This window comes from Rhinoderma darwinii, chromosome 5, assembly GCF_050947455.1.
Source record: "Rhinoderma darwinii isolate aRhiDar2 chromosome 5, aRhiDar2.hap1, whole genome shotgun sequence".
NCBI lineage: Eukaryota > Metazoa > Chordata > Amphibia > Anura > Rhinodermatidae > Rhinoderma > Rhinoderma darwinii.
The window spans coordinates 82,362,723-82,386,541 of NC_134691.1; the positions used below are offsets into that span (position 1 = coordinate 82,362,723).

A 23,819-nucleotide genomic window follows, 5' to 3' on the forward strand; every position below is an offset into this window, starting at 1 on the left:
CTGTAAACCACTTGGTGCCGTTTCTGCCCACAGCTATCTGTTCTGACCATGATATCAAACCAATATATAACACTACTTGAGTACACAAAAAAAAAATGACAAGGAAATACTTTTTGAAGAATTTGTATAAGCAGTAGAACAGGTTTGTCAACTCTTGGCTTGTTGCCTATTGAGGTTCATGTGATATGTAGTTCATCAGCAGCTGTATAGTCATTGGTCGTCAGTTCCACCAATACAGTTGTGTAATTGTTGTCTGTGCAGTTAGCAAAAGAAAAATGGCAATTGATATAAGAACCATTGATCCCTATGTAGGAAAGACACTTGAATCTCATGTACAAAGTTAAGCCTAATACAGCCTAAAACAATGCTGTTTGGGTGGTATCGTATGGTATGTCTGTACATCACTGCCAATGGAAAATACCACAATTTTTTTTCTCATCGATGCCATAGAATTCAGTAAGAAAACAGCTCTGCATGCCTCTGTATGAGACGGGAGGTACAACAATTTACATTATGGGCCCTTATGATTTCTATGGATTCTGTATTATGGATTCGAAAGTGGATTCAAAAACGTTGATCAATAAGGCCATGTGTATAAGGCCCTACTAACAGCTGGAGAAGACAGGACCGAAAAAAATAAATATTTTCAAGTTCATCATTTCTTCCTCATAAGTATTTACTTACTTTGGATGTTAGAGCTCAAGTCCCAACACAAAGGAAGCACCTAACAAACTAAACAAAATTCGGCACGGCACACATTTACACAAAGCAATCACCAATACACCATCATGAGGTTTAGTATAGCAACAGAGGTTAAATGTAAGTAGGGAATATTATATGACTAGTCTCCTGACCAGTCTATTATGGAATCTGCTCTTTATTTTTTTTCCGCGATAGAGTATCTGATAAATGAGCAAAGTTGTCAATCAAGTTACACAGTGCAATTTTGTTGAGTTTTTTCTTTACAAAGCTTGAAAACTGTGATGGAATCCAAAAATTAAACAAAGTGTAAAGCTTCCCTTAAGGGCTCATGCACATAGCAACGCCATGTGTGCAGACCGCATTTAGCGGCACAGGGAATCCCTACAATTCTGTATCACAACCTCTTTGTGGGCAATGTAGTAGAGGATAACTCTGTAATATGGCATGTGATGTTGTATGTAAGTTTTTTTCTCACAGAAATAATTTGCACGGAATCCTGCATTGTTGTATAAAATTGGAGGCACCCGTTGGTACAGTATGGTGTGCTGTAACATAGATCCAGAATTTGGTACAAGAGGCATTATACTTCTCCTTACTTTGGAGTTCACTCCTTTGGCTAACAATGTATTGTATATAAGTTTGTAGCTGCCCATATTTTAGGCTGCCCTGCAGTTCTTTTTAAACAAGCTTATGCCACGAAGCTTACAATACGCCCACCGGAATTACCAGTAAGCATGGTCAAATTAAGGCTATGTTTACATTATGTTTTTTGCCTACATTTAAAATATACATCGGGAAATGCTCCCAACGTATACTTTAAACGTAGGCTGTGATGGATGCCTAACAGTGGCATCCGTCACCATAGACTTTAAAGGCTATGTAAAGCTTTGAACACTTTTCTTTTTTTACTAAAACAAAGTTATGAACTTAGATGTGACCGATAACAGCTGGATCCTGCATGGTCCCCGCTGTCACCGAAGCCGTCAGTTCTGCTGACTTGACGGATTTATGTTTCATCACAAGATACAGCTTCTATGCATCCAGCATACATAGAAGCTGTATCTCAAAAAGTAAAACTTTTTTTTAAATAAAAACCTATTACAAAGTTGCATTAAATACTATAATACAGTGTTTTAGTAAGAAAAAAAAGAGTTCAAAGGATTACAGCCTTTAAAGGCATCTATTAAATGGATTGGTCGTGGACTGGGTTCAAGCGAGTTTATGACGTACTGTATCCGTTAAAAAGATACCATTATAGTCTATGGGTGACAGATGCCACTTTTAGACTATAATGGTATTTCTTTAATGGATACGTCATGAAAGGCTATTGGAAAGCCCATGATGTATCTGTTAAACGTATGCCTGTGACGTATTCCCTACAGTGGCAAATGTCAACCAATAGGCTTCCATGTTTTTCTGTAGAATCCAGCGGGATGGAATAGCTAGTCTACTACACTATTCCATACTTTTTTTTTTTTTTTGCAGTATACTTGTGTATACTGGCCAAACGGAGGCCAAAAGAACACTCTTTTGGTTCCTGTCTGACAAGGTGGCCCTATGGATACGTTTAGCCTGTATGTCGGGAACTTTCCAGACGCACACGCTAAACGTAGGGCAAAAACGTGATGTGAACAAGTCCTTACATGTTAACAAGTATAGCTCAATATGCCTCTATATAGCAGACAACAAATGTTGGTATAAACAACAGTTTTAAACAGATTCAGCTTTTTATCACATTGACAGGAAGAATTTCTTATGTATCAATTTGTCTTTAAATTAATTGTTTGTATGTTAGATCCTTCTCTGAGATGGAATGCTTTTGATTGATTGAGTTAATCTAGCAAAGTCTTGCAAGCCTAAACTAGTTACTAAAACCAGTTTCACTGCAAGATTGTAATGATTAGTGTATGCAGTCCCTGAGGTATTCATTATAGACAGAAGCGTTCTTGTTGCTTTGCATAGAAAAGCTACATTTACAATAGGAAATAAAAAGCAGTCTGTAAAAATAGACTATCTAATTAAGTTAAACTTCTCTAGCATTTGGCTTGACATCTTCATTATTCAAAATTAAAAAGAGGCTTCACATGAGCACACAACTAACTATTGTTTACAATGAGGTTGAATCCTGCTTTAGGCTGGATTCACACACAGCGTTTTTCTGCTTTTCACGTGGCGTTTTTGTTGGCGTTTTTTCACAGCGTATTTGTAGGTCAAAAATACTGCGGCCAGATGTTAATCTAAAGTCTATAGTGAAATATGGAAAACACTATAATACACACAAAGCACTTTGGTTTGTATGTCTAGTATTCTCTAGTTATGTTTGTATGTCTACTATGCTATAGTTGTGTTTGTATGTCAAGTATTCTCTAGTTATGTTTGTATGTCCAGTATTCTCTAGTTATGTTTGTATGTCTAGTATTCTCTAGTTATGTTTGTATGTCTACTATGCTCTAGGTATGTCTACTATGCTATAGTTGTGTTTGTATGTCTACTATTCTCTAGTTATGTTTGTATGTCTACTATGCTCTAGTTGTGTTTGTATGTCTAGTATGCTCTAGTTATGATTGTATGTCCAGTATTCTCTAGTTATGTTTGTATGTCTAGTATTCTCTAGTTATGTTTGTATGTCTACTATGCTCTAGTTATGTTTGTATGTCTAGTATTCTCTAGTTATGTTTGTATGTCTAGTATTCTCTAGTTATGTTTGTATGTCCAGTATTCTCTAGTTATGTTTGTATGTCTACTATTCTCTAGTTATGTTTGTATGTCTACTATGCTCTAGTTGTGTTTGTATGTCTAGTATGCTCTAGTTATGATTGTATGTCCAGTATTCTCTAGTTTGGTTTGTATGTCTAGTATTCTCTAGTTATGTTTGTATGTCTACTATGCTCTAGTTATGTTTGTATGTCTAGTATTCTCTAGTTATGTTTGTATGTCTAGTATTCTCTAGTTATGTTTGTATGTCTAGTACTCTCTAGTTATGTTTGTATGTCTAGTATTCTCTAGTTTGGTTTGTATGTCTAGTATGCTCTAGTTATGTTTGTATGTCTAGTATTCTCTAGTTATGTTTGTAGGTCTACTATGCTCTAGTTATGTTTGTATGTCTAGTATTCACTAGTTATGTTTGTATGTCCAGTATTCTCTAGTTATGTTTGTATGTCTACTATTCTCTAGTTGTGTTTGTATGTCTAGTACTCTCTAGTTATGTTTGTATGTCTAGTATTCTCTAGTTATGTTAGTATGTCTGGTATTCCCTAGTTATGTTTGTATGTCTAGTATTCTCTAGTTTGGTTTGTATGTCTGGTATTCTCTAGTTGTGTTTGTATGTCTAGTATTCTCTAGTTTGGTTTGTATGTCTAGTATTATATATATAAGGTTAAAGTGTGGCAAGGTGTAACTTGCATCTATCCTTGCATCCATAGCCCACTGATTGAGGAAACATGTACTATCTTGTAGGACCCAAGATAGTTAGGTAATGTCTTATCTGGAGACTTTATAGCGGTATTCCAGCCCAAAACATGTTTCACCTATAACTCGTACTCCTGCTGAAAGACCGCGGAAAAGAAGGAGTTTCATTGCTATAGTCTACGGCACTCCGTCTGAGCCATAAACTTTGAAGGAGCGAAAGCGCATACTCGACCATCAGTCCATTCAAACTCCTCCTTGCCCAACAGTCGGACACCCATCGATCTAACATTTGTCACCGATAGCTGATCAATATTTTAGGGCTGAATACCCCTTTAAGAGCACAAACAATGAGGTACAACCTAAAGTTGGGCATTGTTAAGGATTATTTAATTCTACATTATATAAACCTGGAATGACTAATGCTAGGAATTATAGATAATAGTAAGAAAGTTAGGTATAGTAGATTTCTTAGATGTAGAAGTTTAAGGGTTATTTAAGCCAATTACATTTATCACCAATTCAATGGAAATGGGCGGGACAGGTGACTAAGGTGCTCGTATCTAGGGATCAGTGGGATCCCATTGGTTGGACCTCAATAATCTAACATTTATCGCTTATCCAGTGGATAGGTCATCAATGCGATCAGCTAGAATACCCCTCTAAGGAACATACAGGAGAAATAATGTGCAGGCTAAATATGTGTTGTAAGTTTTGGGTCAAGGGAGAGAGCTGCCATTGTAGTAAAGTGGATCATATATAACTGTTTTTTCTTATGTTTTGTATGTATAATCTGAATTTTAACTAAACATTGTTAAAAATTAATTTTGAAAAATAGTGCGTACTTTCTCTGGCAAATTTTAACAGCAATGTGTTTTCTTTTATTTCAATTTTTTTAATCAACCCAACACTTGACTGAAAACCAAAAATTAGCTAGAGTGTTTTTAATATTAAGAAGTCAAAAAAAGTAAGCAAAGAGGCGTTAAGTAATGGAATAAAGGTGATGCATGTGGGGTCACAGGAGGGGAGAGAGGCGAAATGGGGTAAAGAATGACAGTAGGGAGTAAATACTCTAGTTCTTATAAGGTTAACCGATTCACAGAGTATATATACATTTTCTTTCTAGATTCTCTCGAATGTATAAAAAGAAACCCATCCATACTAGTAACAATGAGCAAAATTGATGAGAGAGATAAAAAGAAAGTTGTGCCCTAAAAGATAATATGGTTTTGATAACTGTGGCTTGATAAATTAGCCTGCTGAGTGCTTTTAAATGAAGATGATCTATTAGTGTTGTCGAAGATGTGAAGTAAGACAAAAAGTTGTTTTCAGGATCATTGACTTAAACATATCAATGGCACTGTTGGACAAGTCTTGCTGAGAGTTGAGATGATTTATGTAATGGACTCCAGGTTTCAGCAGTAATATATTATTTTCTAAAACTATCGAGTCTAAGTCATGCTGAGACAAAAGACACTTCATTGTGAATGTACTCCATTCAGAAATTACAGATAAGGTTCATCCTATTTAAACTTCTCAAAGTGTTCTCTGTGAAACACATTATCATAATATTTAAATGTCTACAAAGTAAAATATGTATTTAATGAGCTCTGTGGTGTACTATATATTACATATTCACAACTATTTAATTTAATAATATTGGACGTGGGAGAATTTAATGCGGCCAAAACACACTGTGAAAAAAGGAAAACCTTTGCTATGTACAATAATCTGTCATGAATTAGAGGGATTCAAACAGTGGAATTCATGCAATGTTGAGCAGATTGCCGGGCAGAGTTTTGTTTCTGATCGTTTAAAGGCTTCTTTATTTTTTTAATAATGTCACTTAGGATGCATTCACAATGCCATCAATGAGGTCTGTTTTATTTCTGCTTTTTTACCTATCAGAAGAACAGATCTCAAGGGAAGGGCGAATAAAAAAAAAAGAAGTCCATGCAATAATATAGATATATCATATTCTTTGTTTAAATTAAAATAATTCCGTACATAGAAGCATTCTGCCCAGATCATAGCCTGCACTATGGCAGTATCGCCTAAACTCCTCCATGGCCCATTCTTCTGCTAATGCTTGTGTATATAGACACTGTATAACTATATGTTTGATATGATCAATCTGATAGCAATAGATGCTGCTGAAATAGAGGCTGTCCGCAAACTTCTGGCCATCTACCAATCTATTTGATTGACTTAGATACATTTAGTGGACAGTTTATTGTATAAGTATCTACTTTTTTCTTTGTTGCGCCACCTTTTGCCTATACCGATCTATTGTATGTATATTATCTCGCGCAGCTCCAGTATCCCATAGCCATTTACCAGCACAGACATTGTGACTTATGGTCCACCCTCTGAAAACTTTAACAACTACCTCTCTGGAATAAAAAACTGCAGAAGTTTTGCTTTTTCTTGCACCAGAGCTTCAACATTTTTAACGTTGGTTAGATCATGTAATTTACCCTGGGAAAACACTATGGTAGTTGTTGAATGATTTCTCGTTCACCTTCTTATACCTCCCAGCGATGTGACGTCAGCAATATCTGTTTAATAATCACTTCACATAAAAAGGTCTTACTGCTTATAATAGACTGTCCTATAAGGGTTTTAATTTATTATATGGTATATAAATTCTGTGCAATATAAAAATTTGTATTTTCGGGGGATGTGTTTTGTAAAAACCTTTCACGTGTATTTTGCCAGTACGGTAAAAGCATTTCTGATCAAATGTTGATTTTGCAAATTACATTTGTTTTCCCCAGACCTGGAGAAAAAGATATACAGCAATATTACGACTCTGCAAGAATCTTAATGGGGCCCTAGGAATTTATTAAATGATTTTTGATTCTTGAGAAAACTATCCCTAATGGAAATTCTACAAATGCCAGATTTGTTATGCCTTTGGGGGAATAGCGTTCCAAACAAAACACTAAAAAAGCAGCACCATCATCTATTAGGGTTTAACTTGTGCTTTTATTGAGTAAAAATAACTTTACTTGGAAAATGAGTGCAGTATGTTTGTGATTGCCGTGATACATGAGTAAATATATATGGTGTTTTTAATTTACAGACTTATCCTGGACACAGTCTAGAGAATGAAGACTTTAACATCCCGCCTATTACACCTCCATCAATGCCAGAGCACGCGCTTGTACCTCTGTCGGAGGCAGAGTCAGGATACTCCTCCCTGTGTCATCCAATGAATCAGAATGGTCTACTTCAGTTTCATCCACAAAATATGGATTTGCCAGCGATTACAGTATCAAACATGCTGAGCCAAGATGGGTCTCTAATCTCGAATTCCCTTGCAGTGGTAAGAGACATGTTATTTAAATGGACCATTCTTCCTGCTGATTTATTACATCTGCCGTTTGTTAGACATGTCATACATGAATTTCATCAGTAATAATCTGATTATATTTAAAAGTTCAAATAAAAACCAGTGAATATTTATTTGGCTTTCCAATGAATAAAGTGATCTTTCCCTTCATAACTACTGTTAGGAAAAGTGGTTTCACCAAATCACTGAATTTGACACCTAAAGTAATATTTTGGTTCAGTGATCTAATGATAGGGGATGCAGGGGTTGCAGTCGCACCCGTGTCATGGAGCCTGAGGCGGTCTAAAAGGTCCCTCTGCCCTATATGAGGAGACCAGTACTATAAATATACAGTGATAATTGGGGTGTCCTGTAAAAGATTTTTGGTTTGGTTTACACTTTTTAACCTAGTTTAGTGATCACTAATATAATAAATACATTTAAAATGCCTATTCAATGTTATAAAAATGTATATATATATTTTCTTTTTTTTTCTAATTATTATTATTTTTTTATATCTTACATTTATTATTTCTGATATTTTATTTAAAAAAATAAAAATGGAGAATTCTACATTATTTATAAAATGCAACAAATAAGTATTTTTTCTGGGACCCTTCTCATAGTCAAAGTTAAAGTCAATCCCAGTAATCGCAAAAGCACCAGGAACCCTACGGCATTGGTTGGATATTTCCCTAAGATAAACCAGTATAGCGCCTTTATGATGAGTACACACAGATAACAGGGATACAGCTGAGTAGTGCTGAATGAATTATAATGTTCTGGACCTGCTTGAAATATAAGAAATATAAGAACATGGAAGGTGACAAGTAATAGACATCAACCTTCAATACGATTGTAGAAAAGGATATGTGGAAACATTTCTTTGTGAAAGTGAAAAATGTTTTTTGTTCGAAGTATCCTTTATGAATTCATTTATAACATTATTATTGATCACAGTTGGCCAGATAGGACCAATTACATAGATTATTCATTGTTAACATTGGATATCTCCATATTTAGTCTCCAGTTAGAGAATATTTAATTTTAGTATCCACTGTTTTTAGTCCTCCCATGATTGTTAATGTGATTGGGAAATATGGAGATATGTTATGGATTGATAAAAAGTTCCAAAATTGAATTGTTCATGTTTTACTATAGAATAAACTTCTGTATTAGGAGATAAAATAGCATTTCAATCCCTTGATTTGGCTGTTTCTATATCAACCAGTTTTCAGGGCACCAACCTTTTTTCAGACCATATATAATAGGCTATATGTTGTCTGAATGAAATAGGCTTGTCTACTTACACATACTATACATGCTAACATATCATTAAATATATATTTAATGGTGAATGGGTCACATTATATATTCTTATTTACTTTACATTCAATGAGACATGAATTATGTATGTAAAACCCTTACATAGGGCATCCTTACTTTTTCACATGTCTGTATGTGGTGTCCTTGTGAACTTGTGAATGTCATATTTCATAAAGAGAACTCATATTTTTTTATAAGCAGTTGGACTAATACTCTGTTCTGCAAACAATAAGAATTTACATTGGTCTACTATGGTGTTATATAAAATATTTTTTCTTACAGTTTTGTGAATTTATAAGGTCCCTACTTAGCGTGCGCTGTATGTAAATCACCAGAGAAGAGTCTTGAGATGAGTCCAATGGTGACCTGCACATGCTCAGTGCTGAGATGAAGCTGAGGCCGGTACACCTGGACTCATCTCAGGACTCTTCTCTGGTTATTTACAATCAGCACACGCTGTATTATACCATTTTTCAGAAAACATGCTAAAACGGTCAGTTTTGAGAGGACATATTTAGGACACTAAACGACAGCAGTATACAACATCTTGATGGTTTAGTGCCTTAAAGGCATGGTGTTGCCCGAAAAACATGTTTTGTTTTTTTTTATTAAACATTTAGTGTGCGGGTGATTAAACATTGTTCAAATTTTTTTTATTTTTTTCACGAGTCAGGAAATAGTCAGGAAATATTATAAATTAATTCTAATTTATAATACTACCCATTTTTGGTCACTAGATGGAGCTATTTCCCAAAATTGCAGCATTGCAACATTGGGTTAAAAGCTCTCGCTCTAGTGAGCTCTCAGCATCCCCCCCTCCTTTATCCTGGCTAGTGCCGGGATAAACGAGGGGTTTGAACGGTGTAACCTCCTACACTGTGTGTCGCCATTTTTTGAGCTAACACACAGCGTAGTAGGTTTACATACAGTAGTAAACACGAACATACATTGAAATCTCTTACCTTTTCCTGCCGCCGCGGCTCCCTCTGGCCCGTCCGCTCCGTTTGCTGCCGCTGTTCCATGTGCACAAGTCCGGAAGCCGCGACCGGAAGTAGTAATATTACTGTCCGGCCGCGACTTCCGGTCCACAGGAAAATGGCGCCGGACGGCGCCAATTTCGAATAGGACTGTGTGGGAGCGGCGCATGCGCAGTTCCCACACAGACGCCGTACACGGCAGTCAATGGGACGGGAGCCGTTCGCAGTCCCTATGGGACTGTGGCTGCCGTATTCCATGTCTGTGTGTGTCGTTAATCGACACACACAGTAATGGAAACAAAAATGGCAGCCCCCATAGAGAAGTAAATCAATTAAAAACGTAAAAAGTACAACACAGCAACATACATTAATAAAATTTATTGATCTATCACACTAAAACACATAACATATTAAAAAAAAAGTTGGTCGTGACACTGTTCCTTTAAACTTAAAAGAAAGAGTGACCCTCCAGTCCATGCCTAAAGGAAAGGAAGAAAAACACGGCGCCACATGGTGCGGGTTACCCAAGGTAATGGAGCAAAAGATAAGAGTGAGATAAATAATAATCACCTATTGAGGTTGTGCAAGAGCAGGCACAACACTGGTGTAGGGAAGTAAATGGATATGTTAAAGCTACAGCTAGGTCCCAATCCGGTCAGCACAAAGGTAACCGCTAGGCATAAATTGTAATGTAAAGAAAAATATGGACCATAGAATAGGGCTGCTAACATCAAAGAGGCATCCAAGTAAGTAATATAGACAGCTTTATTGGTAAAAGCAAAAGGCTACGCATTTCAACGCCGGACTAGCGTTTTCATCAGGCCAAGAAGAGCTCTTGGCCTGATGAAAACCCTAGTCTGGCGTTGAAACGCGTAGCCTTTTGGTTTTACCAATAAATCTGTCAATATTACTTACTTGGATGCCTCTTTGATGTTAGCAGCGCTATTCTATGGTCCATATTTTTCTTTACATTATAATTTACCTCCAGTCCATGGAATGTGTCTAGTATTGCAGCTCAGTCCCATTTAAGTGTTTGTTGTAGAGCTGCCAACCCTGTCCTACCCCATGGAGAGGAGGGGCACGGTTTCTAAACGATAGCAGACCCTTTTTTTCCACTAAGTCTCTTTTAAATGTCATTATCATTATGAGTTGGTGGTACATTATCCAATTCATAAACGTATCACATGTGGTAAAATTATTAACCAATGCCACCATGCCTTAAAGAATGATTACGTTACATAAATACTCAATAGAAATAGGTGGTTGTGTTTGTTCAAGTCATTATTCACGACAAACTCATACCATTTTCCCATGATGCAAATAGGTTAGAAAACAAACAAAGAACTGAAGCGAGTATTTTAATTGCTGTGTTTTCCTCTGCCAGAGATGATTTTCTTTGTACTCAAATATCACTGTTTTGACAAGCGGCACATACATATGTTTCGTGCAGTGCCTATGGAAGGAAAGTAATTTTTTTCTGTGGGTCCATTGGGAATGCTGTAAATCAGCAAATGGAGATGTATTAAAGCCGCATGCATTTCTAATACAGTATTGCTATTACAGAAAAGAATCAGTAGCATATTGAATAATGTCGCTTTCAAAGCTCAGCAGAAAATTTGATTACAAACAATTTGATTACTGGTTTCTGAAGAAATATTTCCAAAATATTGTGGCATTTTGCTCCTGTAATGCATAAAACATAACAGCAGACCCGTCTGGAAGTTCTTTTAGGACAGTAAAGAATAGATGATGTCAAGTCTAATTACTTCAATATCAAATAACGCAAGCATTAGTCTGAAATGAAATGGATGTCACATTGTGTAAAAAGAAATGCTTTTAAACAATGTGACAGGGGGATAAAGGCAATGAATAATTAGATATTCTTTGCACAATTTATCATAGCTTTATCAGTCAAGCCTTTTATTTTAGAAATTATTCCATTCTATTCAATAAGTTTGTACAAAGAAAAATCTGATATGACATCCGAAACATAAATAGTAATTCTGCTGATTCCTTTTACGTCTTTTGGTCATAGTTGTTCTAATTTGCCATTCACAGTGTTTATGGGTTTCTTGAGTCTGATGCTTTTAGACGTGCATTTACAAGGGAAAGCTTGAAAGTTTGTGAACCCCTTTAGCTTCATCTATATTCTTCTCTTTATTTGACCTGAAATGTTATGTAATAATTCAATCTAAAATTAAAGGAGGAATGTCGGACTAAACCAATAACACCACAATGCCTCAGTAAAAATATTGGAAAATAGATAATTTGTGAACGATGATAAAAATTGATGAGTACATGAATGAATGGAACTGCGGAGCCCACTAATCGATGTGGTGCTTTTCATGGCGTTGCGCCCATTTGGCTCCTAATGTCTTCTCCATGGACTATATCTGCCAAACAATGTCTCTCCTGAGTGAAGCCGAGCGGGCCGAAGGGCAGTGCTCTTATGAACACCGCAACCCCTTTGTTACAGCACTAAGTGAGGTTCTCAGCACCTTGATCCCCACTGTCTATGACATGTAGAAGATATATCTTAGTGCATATAGGTGGAAGTTCAATGTGTAATGACTTCCATATCCAATAATTATTTTATATTGGCAAAATGAGTTGTTGATGGTCTTGGGAATGCTGAAAAAAAGTTAGACTAAAAATGAAAATAATTTTTATCTAAAGAATAGGGTAATAATAAGGCTGGGTTCACACGACCTATTTTCAGGCATAAACGAGGCGTATTATGCCTCGATTTACGGCTGAAAATACGGCTCCAATACGTCGGCAAACATCTGCCCATTCACCTGTAATTTACGCGTCGTCGTTTGACAGCTGTCAAAAGACGACACGTAAAATTACAGCCTCGTCAAAAGAAGTGCAGGACACTTCTTTGGACGTTTTTGGAGCTGTTTTCTCATAGACTCCAATGAAAACAGCTCCAAAAACTGACGTAAAAAACGCCGCGAAAACGGCGCGAAAAACGCATCGAAAAATGCGAGTTGCTCAAAAAACGTCTGAAAATCAAAGGCTGTTTTCCCTTGAAAACAGCTCTGTATTTTCAGACGTTTTTGGTCACTACGTGTGCACATACCCTAACAATGAGGTGCTTTACTTCGTTTATTACCATGATGGCTCTTGGTTAATAGGGGATTAATCTAGACCATAGCAGTAAGAACATGTTCCATAGAATAGATGGCTGATAAGATAATAGATAACATTTTTATATTAGCCAAGTCAAGCTCCTATACCAAAATGCGGGGTCCGGGTGTTGGACTCCCACCAATCATATACTGATGGCCTATCCGGTGGATAGATTATCAGTTGTCCAGTAGTGAACAACCCCTTTAAGTAAATTTGTACTTTATGTATTGAATAATAGAAAGTTTGGTTGTAATTATTTGTAAACTTAGTTGACACAAACCTAAAATGAAGAATAGCACAATGTAGAAAATAATTTTTTAATAATTCATTGCAAAGTTCCAATGTCCTGGCATAAGATGTTTCCCAGTCTATGGAATCTTGGAACATTGTAAATCACATTTCTCTTTTGATGTTTCATGACTTTTTTAACTGAACCAGTAATAAAAACAAACTTCCAAAACTTTATGTTTCCATCAGTGTTATACATTTTACCAGAAACTAAACTAAATATTCCTTCATTTTACATTAAGCTTTTGATATTTAGATTTTCAGATCTTAGAAATTCTTTGAACCTCTTGTAAATTATTTTTATGCATTTATGTTTATTTCCCATTTGTATATAAATTGCAAAGTGATATAAAGACAATATATCTACTCATATCAGTCCCCGAGGCGGAACACACATATACACACACACACACACACACACACACACACACACACACATACATAAAGCTAAGGCCATTTTCATAGGAAAGCAGTCAACCTATTAGTATGTGTTTGCAGCAATGGAGGAAAGCACTGTACCTGGGGAAAAATTACGCGAGAATTTACAAAATCCTTGCAAGGGATGATTAAATTAAAGTCCATGAGAGCAGCAGTTTGTGCTCCAGAGCTGCTCTTATTACTGTAACTGAAAACAAGAGATTTTAAGCGTAGTCAGTCATTTTAGATTTCTGTAGTTTATCTTATCTGCATAGAACTATACACCAATGACTTTCCTGCTCTCTTTTCCCTCTTCTTCGCATGTGTGTGTATGTTACATTCATGTGCCTCCTGTTGTTGTTTTTTTGTTTTTTTATAAATAATACTAGTACTAATAGTACACACAATAGTTCAACAGGAAAATAAATAGAAATAATTCCGTTTATTTACACATATAGTGTATGTGAGCCACAATTACGTATGTTTCAAATTCAATAGTAATCTTGAATCCAAATCTCTAGAAAACAGTCATTTGCATTTTATGTTTCAGTGAGGCCATTTTCATTTTCACAAATGGTTATTGGTTGTGACCTCCTGCTAGGTAGGTCACGTTCAGCTTTTCTCTTTCTACTCTGATAAATTATATTGTTCATCTGGTTTATTTATTACATGGTGTAGCTTAAAATATATTATTTTAGAAATGTGATCACCCTCTCCATAATTCTACACAGCAATTAATTCAATAGCAGTATTTTAGGCTAAGTGTATGCAAACATATTGTGCTCTGGAGGTAGAAATAAATACTTGCCTTTAGCCTTGTAAAAATAATTATGCTAAAATGAATTATTCTGGGAGGATCACTCAGCATTGACTAACAAATAATACAATCGTAAGTATCCTAGTTAAGTCAGGTGTCAGGCTTACACCAGAGAAAATGCATTGTGATATATGTGATCGTTATTGTATTATTAATTATTAAAGTATTAGTTTTACAAGATAATAATATATGAGACATAATATGTACTACTGTAAATTATAGGAGGATTAAAAGTGATTGAGGCGTTTTGGAAACAGAAATGAGACCAAAATCTCACTGGTTTTTATATGGGGTATGAAAATTGAATGCACAAGACTACTAGTGCTTTATAGCTTATAATTTACTCATTCTCTAATAAATGCTATACCGATGACATCAGAAGTCACCAATTATAAGAAATGACTTCAAAAGCCCCAATTTATATATAAAGTATCTACACAATCCAAGTATTTGCAAAACCAAAGCATTTCTAATAGTGTATTTACTAGTACATTATCACGTATGCTCTGTTTACATCTGCGTCACGGCTTTCCGTTATTCTACTCTATGAGCAGAATGGCAAAAAACAGAACCGTTGGATCCGTCGCATGACAGGAACCAATGACGTCTGATTGAACCCATTGACTTTAATGGGTTCCGTCGCTGTGTCCAGCAAAAACGAGGGAATCTGCAACAGAGGCCATAAACTGTTAATGTTTCTAGAAGTCATGTATAACTTCTAATGGAGCCTCTGACGTAGATGTGAACAAAGGCTCACAATGACATGCGGACAATAGAGGCAGCCCCTATTCCAGGTTTATCTCATCCCTATTTTAATTGGTGTAATGATATTTGAATGGGATGGGTCCTGAAAATGATATGGGGGCAGCGGGACTTCCTGTCATGGGCTCTTAGGCGTGTAGTGGTGTCAAGCCGCACCTGAAAGGGGCCTCATTTTTGCTATAAGACCAACTATTCCTTTATGTTAGCCAATGATGACGTGTAACATACAAATGCTTTTATTGAAGAGTGCACTTATTGCATCAGATCTTATAAATTATAAGTGATGACATCAGAACTCACCAATTCTAATAAGTGACATCAGGAGTCATATTTACAGACATTCAATCCTTTTATACATGTCATAGAAATCAAAGGTAATTATAACATGTTTAATAATTTTCACTCCTCAGTACATTATTGGTTTTCTGAACGAACACTAATGATGACATCAGATCTCACCGCTGAATCATTGACATAAAAAATTTGCAAATTATGAGCAATAACATGAGAAGTCACAGTTAGAACGATAATATTAATATAAGCACATGCTTTAATTTTCATAATTAAATCTATTTACTAACACTACCACACTAAATCACTTACAACAGACATTGAACATACTCATTTTTCCATCTATTTGCAGCTCCTACAAATGCGCCAGGATAAAGTGACTCTGATTTGCCAAAAGGTAGGGGCCCAGAGTTGGTTTACCACCTATCTAGCATTTATATGCCATAAATGTTTATCGTTGGAGTACCCCTTTAATTATGATAGTATTTGCGAATGCCTAATGCTATTATATAGGCCATGGATATTCACGGCAAGGTAATTATTATAATGTACAGTTACCAGTACATTATAACTAATAATACACAATTGTTGCTAATGAACGTTGTACTGGTGATATCAGCATTCTCCAATTACATGCAATATCAAAACCGAACGTTAGCACAATTAGCGTTTACAAAAGCGTATACTATATCTGCCGCCTGTTCTATAGAGTAGTAACATTTTTTTCATCGCTCATTCATTGCATTGTTTTATAGTACATTTTCCGCCGCACACAATCCATGTTACACAGTGGTTGATTACCATCGTCCGTAATTACGTTTTATTTATTCTGTAAAATTGTGTTGTTCTTTCTAGAAATGTTCAACATTTTATACCTTAGCTGCTCTCTTTTTTTTTCCCTTTAGATTTATTTACTACCTTTAGGAGTAGAAAGGCCAATTTCAATCATGTTTGAAATAACTCATTTTAGACAAGTACGTGCTGCTCTGCTTACAAAACATATATGAGTGGAATATGCAATTACCACAACTCAGTTTCCTGCCACAGAAACATTTCAGCATTATAGCATTACAGAAATAGAATGACATGCATAATGAAAGATTTCAAGATTCACCCAAGGCATTTATTCTCTTCACCTTAATGTTCTCACCAGTAGCAGAGTAGCCATTAAAAGGTACTATGAATTATGGTTGCTTAGCAACTGCAAGGAACTTGTAACAGCACCAAAGAATGGAATGGCTGCTTGATAAAATGAATTTTCTTTGAGTATTAGTCTGTTGAAACTGCCTTTTCTTGTGGAACATAAAGTGCATTTATTTTTCTCATGCATTTTTTATTAGAAAATTATTTGAGTTCCAGGGGCTTGAATCATTTTACTACACAAGATATTTGATGTTAATGTGTTGTACTAAAAGAAAAAATAAAATACATTTTCTTCAAAGCAAAGCCATTTTTTTTAAATGTAAGTGTCTTTGAAGCATAATCTAAAAAATGCACAGACATACATAATGGCGCCTGAAATAGTTTGCCGAATGGACATATCAAGTGAGATTTGGAAACAGAAAATGTAAAGACTTTTATATATATATATATATATATATATATATATATATATACTTATTTATTTCTATTTATATATATTTTTATATATATATATATATATATATATATATATATATATATTTTATATATATATATATATATATTTTATATATATATATATATATATATATATATATATATATATATATTTAAAATGTGTGTGTGTGTGTGTATACATATAGATATGATACATTATTTGCTTGTGAACCATTATTTTTGTATATTATACCTTGAAGTAAACCTGCCACCTTCCAGTTCTGTATCATAGTCACTTAATAATATTGGCTATATATTCATAATACTATTTTTTCCCCCATAAATAATATGTATATTGGAATTTGACACGTCTATGGGTACTGCCATTTTGAATACTTAAAAACTAAACAGGCTATGCTCAAAAACCACTATATAAAATTTATGAAACAAGAAAACACGTTTATCAGACTGCACCTCGAATATGAATGAAATCACTTTATTACAACATTACATGATACAAAAGACACAGACAAAAGTAAGAACATTTAAAACATGTGCCGGACCCAAGTATGCAAAGTCTAGTCAAAAATATGGAAGTTAGTGATCAAAACCTTACATACAAAGTAATGTACCCATGTTCCCAGTCTCTGAATCCTCCCCAGGATTCTGACATAGCCCAAAAGAAAGTACAATTCAAAGTGATACAATACAGGTGCAGATGGTTCCCTACCTATGAAGGAACAGTATTGTATCACTTTGAATTTTCCTTTCTTTTGGGCTGTCAGAATCTTGGGGGGAATTCCGAGACTGGGACTGCCGTCTATGGGTACACTTCTTAGTATATAGGGTTTTGTTCACTTTGTCATATTTTTTACTATATTTTGCATACTACACTATTTATAAGGCATCTCACCATTTGGACATTACCCCTGAGGTAACACGGCATAAAGCGTGGGGTACCCTTATACTGATGGAGCGACAGTCATGAACCAACCCCCTTTTTCTCAATAGCTTTTGCTAGATCGTACATATTCATACATTTATTTCTATGTGCTCGCCTTTTGTTGTGGGATATTTGTATTGTTTTGAGCTTATAGATTTATATGTAAAGAAGATGAGTCTTTGACATATACTGTACACATATTTTGGCATATGTGCTTATACTCTTTGTGATTTATGGTTCATGACCTACAATAACTCTTTTTCCATGAGTGATTTTTCCTTTAGCCTGACCAGGGGCTAGGACTTGGGTTCAGCACAAATTTATGCACTTTTAGGGTATGTTCACACGGCGGGGGTCCGTAACGGCTGAAATTACGGGGATGTTTCAGCCTGAAAACATCCCCGTAATTTCAGCCGTACCGGCATGTGCAGGCGCTTGAACGCCGCGTCTATTACGGCCGTAATTAGCGCTGCTATTCATTGGAGTCAATGAATAGCGGCTCCAATTACGACCAAAGAAGTGACAGGTCACTTCTTCTACGCGGGCGTCTATTTACGCGCCGTCATTTGACAGCGGCGCGTAAATATACGCCTCGTGTGAACAGACAAACGTCTGCCCATTGCTTTCAATGGGCAGATGTTTGTCAGCGCTATTGAGGCGCTATTTTCAGACGTAATTCGGGGCAAAAACGCCCGATTTACGTCCGTAAATAGGCCGTGTGAACATACCCTTAAATGTTCTTACTTTTGTCTGTGTCTTTTGTTTCATGTAATGTTGTAATAACGTAATTTCATTCGCATTAGAGGTGCAGTCTGATAAACGTGTTTTCTTGTTTTATAATTTTTTCTATATCTGTATACACGTTGACTAGCACTCTTGATACATAATTGTGGTGTCCATTATCTCTCGCTTTATTCTTAATAGTGATTTAGCCAAGAAGAAAAATAAAGTGAACAACTTTTGGACAAACATATTGTACTTCCTAGTTATAACTAATAAAAGGTTCCAATAAACCTTTTAAGGCTATGTACACCTTTGAAATAGATTATGTATATATATATATATATATATATATATATATATATATATATATATATAAATGTTTATCAGTGTGATTGGTGCAACTTTCAAAATTCTTTTTATTAAAAATTATTTTTACTTTTTGAGATACAGCTGCTTTGTATTCTATATACAGAGCAGCTGTATTGTTCGCTGAATACTGTATCCGTTAGGTCCGCGGTACTGACAGGTTCAGTGACAGTGGGTCCTGCATGTCTCTGGCACGCAGGATCCACCTGTAATCGATCACATCTAAGTTATGAACCTAGATGTGATCGATAGCAGCTTGATTCTGTGTCAGACATGCAGGACCCACTGTCACTGAACCCATCAGTACCGCAGACCTGATGGGTACAGGATTCAGTGCTAGATACAGCTGCTCTGTATACACAATACAAAGCAGCTGTATCTCAAAAATTAAAAATAATTTTTAATACACAGTATTTTGAAAGTTGCACCAATCACACTGATAAAAAAATTATTAAAAAAATAACAAAAACTATTTCAAAGGTGTACATAGCCTTTAATGGTTGAAAATAGCAATAACATTACATAATCTTGAACAGAACATCAGTCCATATATAATACCAAGGCCTTTGGTGTCTAAATGTCCATATCAAAATATAATTTGTTCAAAGCAATACTTTGTAAGGGTTAATATTTTTTAAGGCATATTGTACCACATATGTGTACATTGTTTAACCTTCATAATTGCTGTAATACCTGAGAACAAAGATCTCCATTTTTATTCTTATGTATCTCCCACCATTGGCTGCTTTTTAGTCTTATTTTCAGCACTATGATTAGCACTTTTTGTGACTGGGAGCTGATCATTTCAACTCTGTGTCACGTCAGTAGGATTGGACTGACAATATGCCGGCCCAGTCTCTTTAATGTAGAGTGTTATACAGTGAGCTCTGCCATTAAATTGGTGGATGTACATGTGCGTCCTAGCTGCACATTGCATCATCTATTAGGACGTATGTATACACAGTAGTGGAGGTGAAGGAGCTAAACTGAGATTTTTTATATTGAATATGTAGATGTTAACATGATCGAATCTGGGATGTGAGATACCAATGCAAAATACCAATCTGATTGGATGTTACAGATTTCTAGAAAAAATGATGGTCTGACAAAAGACATTTTATGACCCAGTTTAAGTAGAGATGATCCATATATTTTAAAGAATCTTATTTATTCTATGAAACAAAAAAAATGAACAGTGCCTAGTTAAAAGATTCACCCCCTGGAATTAAAATGGATTTTAAATTTGATTTTATATAATAGACCTGACAAAATAGGGCAAAAATAACAAATATCTGAAGAGTTGTGAGTGCATATGTATTCACCCACTTTGCTATGAAACCCGTAAATCACGTCTGGTCAAACCGATAAACTTCAGAAGTCACATAATTACTTAAATAAGGTCCATCTATGTGCAATGATGTCAGTATAAATACACCTGTTCTGATAGACCCCCGAGTCTGCAGCACCTCTGAGAAAACAATGTAAAGGAGCTCTCCAAACAGGTCAGAGACGCAGTTGCGGAGAAGCATAGATCAGGGTTGGGTCATAAAAAATATCCCAACCTTTATACATCCCACGGAGCACCATTCAATCCATTATAAGAAAATGGAAAGCATATGGCATAACTACAAACCTGACAAGAGAAGGCCGCCCACCAAACTCACAGACCGAGCAAGGAGGACAATAATCAGAGATTCAACAAAAACACCAACAATAACACTGAAGGAGCTCCAAAGATCCACAAGGGAGATGGAAGTATCTGTCCATAGGATCACTATAAGCCGTACACTCCACAGAGGGGGGTTTTATGGAAGAGTGGCCAGAAAAAAAGCCATTTCTTAAAGAAAAACATAACAAAAAATACATTTTGAGTTTGCCAAACAGCATGTGGCAGTCTCCCCAAACAGCATGTGGCAGACTCCCCAAACACATGAAAGAAGGTTCTTTGGACAGATGAAAAAATTTAACTTTTTGGCCATTATGGGAAACGCTATGTGTGGTGCAAAGCCAACACTTCCCATCACCCCAAGAACACCATTACCACAGTTAAGCATGGTAGTAGGAGCATCATTCTGTGGGGATGCTTTTCATCGGCAGGGACTGGAAAACTGGTCAGGATTGAAGGAAAAATGGATGGAGGTAAATACAGAGCAATTCTTGAGGAAAACCTATTTCAGTCTGACAGAGATATGACACTGGGACGGAGATTCACTTTCCAACAGGACATTGACCCTATACAGCTAAAACTACATCGAAGTAGTTTGAGGGGAACATTTAAATGTCGTTGGAATGGCCTAGTCAAAGCCCAGACCTCAATCCAATTGAGAATCTATGTCATGACTTGAAGACTGCTATACACCAACACAACCCACCTAACTTAAAGGAGTCTTAGCAGTTTTGCCTGGAAGAATGGGCAAAAATCCCCTTGTCTAAGCTAATAGTGACATACCCCAAGAGACTTACATCTGTAATTAAAGCAAAAGGTGTCTCCACAAAGTAATGACTTTCAGGAGGTAAATACTTATGGCACAATTAAGTTCTCTGTATTTTGTCTTAATTATTGTTTGTGTCACAGTAACAAATATTTTTCCCCTTCAAAGTGTTAGGTGTGTTGTGTAAATCAAAGGTATTAAACACCCCAAAATAAGAAATTGTAATTAAGGTTGTAATGCAACAAAACAGGAAAAACTCCAAGGGGGCTGAATTCTTTCACAAGGCACTGTATATGACCAAGAATTGGGTTTAACTGTAGGACCTACTAGAACATTGTCCCTTACAGTCAATACATTAGTTAACGGTACAGTTTTCAGATGTAAAGCTTGATGCTCTATGGTCCTTGGTCCCCACTTAACAGCGCCAAAACTATTATATCATTATGCAAATAATACTGCCAAACAATTTGTAAATAATATGGCCATACAGTATATAACAGGGCAAAAATAATAATAGTCAGTAACAAAATAACAGACCGAAAATAGCAGACCCTAGAATAGGCACATGCAGAGCAGAAATAATTGTTCAGTACTGTACATAAGTGGCAACTCCATACAGTGTGCAAGTAACATGATCATACAGTCAACAAAAAGCAGTACCAAGCAACCTAGGCCAGGTCTTTACTCTGACCAGCGCTTGATCACTCTGACACTCCTAGGGCCAGAAGCTCTCTTGCACATCCGTACTGCCAGAGGCACTTGTTCACATACTTGTCCAGATAGCCAGGACAATGTACTAACTTATCTTGCACCTATATGACTCAGACACCACCACATGGTCTCACTATCCCACCTGGACATAAACTCAGGCATATAGACTTCCAGTTTTTGGCTCGGGTGGCACTCAGTGCTTGAGAGATAACAACATGAGAAAGGGAGACATTACTGCTTCCTATCAGATTTTATTATTTCCTAAGAGTCCTATCAGTTACTGCAGTTATAACCACCACCACTCAAGGGCGCACCCAGAAATGTAACTTTGAGTATGTCCCGGGTCCCAAAGATTGTGAAATAAAAAGCGTGAAATGTAATGTATCAAGCATGTTTGGTGTGCAAATAAAAGTGATGTGAGCAATTTAATAATTACATTGCTTGCATAGCTTTTATTTCCACACCCAACCACCATTTAATGTTTGAAGGCTATGCTTTCATGGTGATTCGGCACATAACCATACTTGCCAGCTTTTGAGAAGAAAATCAGGGAGACTCCAAAGTGGGCAAGAAAGAGTTCTGCACTGGGGGATAGGTCATCAGTTGTCGGGTAGTGGACAACCCCTTTAAATGTTCTGAATATTAAATTTTTTCCTGTCAAAGTCTGATATTAGTTAAATTGTATTTAGTTTATATTCTAAATAATGTAAAATGTTCTATGATAATCTAATGTTGTTTTATTTGTGTTTTATTTTAATGAGTATTTGCTTTGTTCAAAAAGAAACATGAATACATTTATGACATTTTTGGGTAAGTTTATATAGGATAGACCTTATCTACTTTACTAAGATATAATGTAATCTGTAAAAACAGGTTATAAAAAGGTTACATTATTTTTCCGCTAAGGCAATAAATACAGATTGATTTAAATATTTAAAGGCTTTCTTAATTATTTATAGCAGTCCATAGTGAGTTCCAAATGAGAGCATCTCAGATTAAGTTAATAATATTCTTATATTCTTGACATTGTAAAACTCCCAGTCGAAAATCTTTCCAAACCACCCATTATTCAAAGTGGCTGGCTTGACCATCTCTGGGCTTACTATTATACACACAAACACGCACACACACACACACACACACATATATATATAGTGCTGTAAAAAAGTATTTGCACAGAATGCAGCTTTTAAGTGATTATTCAATTTATTGAAGATAAAGATTTGTTCAAAACCTCTGTCACCCATGTGAAAAGTAATCACATCCCTAAACCTAATAACTGGTTGTTCCAAACTTGGCAGTAACAACTACAATCAAGCGTTTGCAATAACTTGTGATGAAAATCTTCTTTTTTGAGGGTTTTTGAGCATGAACTGTCCGTTTAAGGTCAAAGCATCTCAACGGGATCCAAGTTGGCACTTTGAATCGGCCACCTCAAAACCTTCATTTTGTTTTTGGTTTTTTTAAAGCCATTTAGAGGTGGACTTGTTTTTGTGCTGCAGATAATTGTCCTGCAGCATAACTCAACTGCGCTTCAGTTTTAGGTCACAAACAGATGAGCGGACATTCTCCTTCAGGATTTTCTGATAGAGAGCAGAATTTATGGTTCCAT

General features: G+C 35.9%; 1 protein-coding gene across 2 annotated transcripts in view; it reads left to right on the forward strand.

Moving 5' to 3' along the window:
- TOX (thymocyte selection associated high mobility group box) overlaps positions 1 to 23,819 on the forward strand; it is a 253,276-nt gene that overhangs the window by 144,868 nt on the left and 84,589 nt on the right. For both annotated transcript variants that reach the window (XM_075828315.1, XM_075828316.1), the window contains one exon: positions 7,193 to 7,435. In XM_075828315.1, coding sequence (XP_075684430.1) covers positions 7,193 to 7,435 — 243 coding nt within the window. The remainder of the gene's footprint in view (positions 1 to 7,192; positions 7,436 to 23,819) is intronic.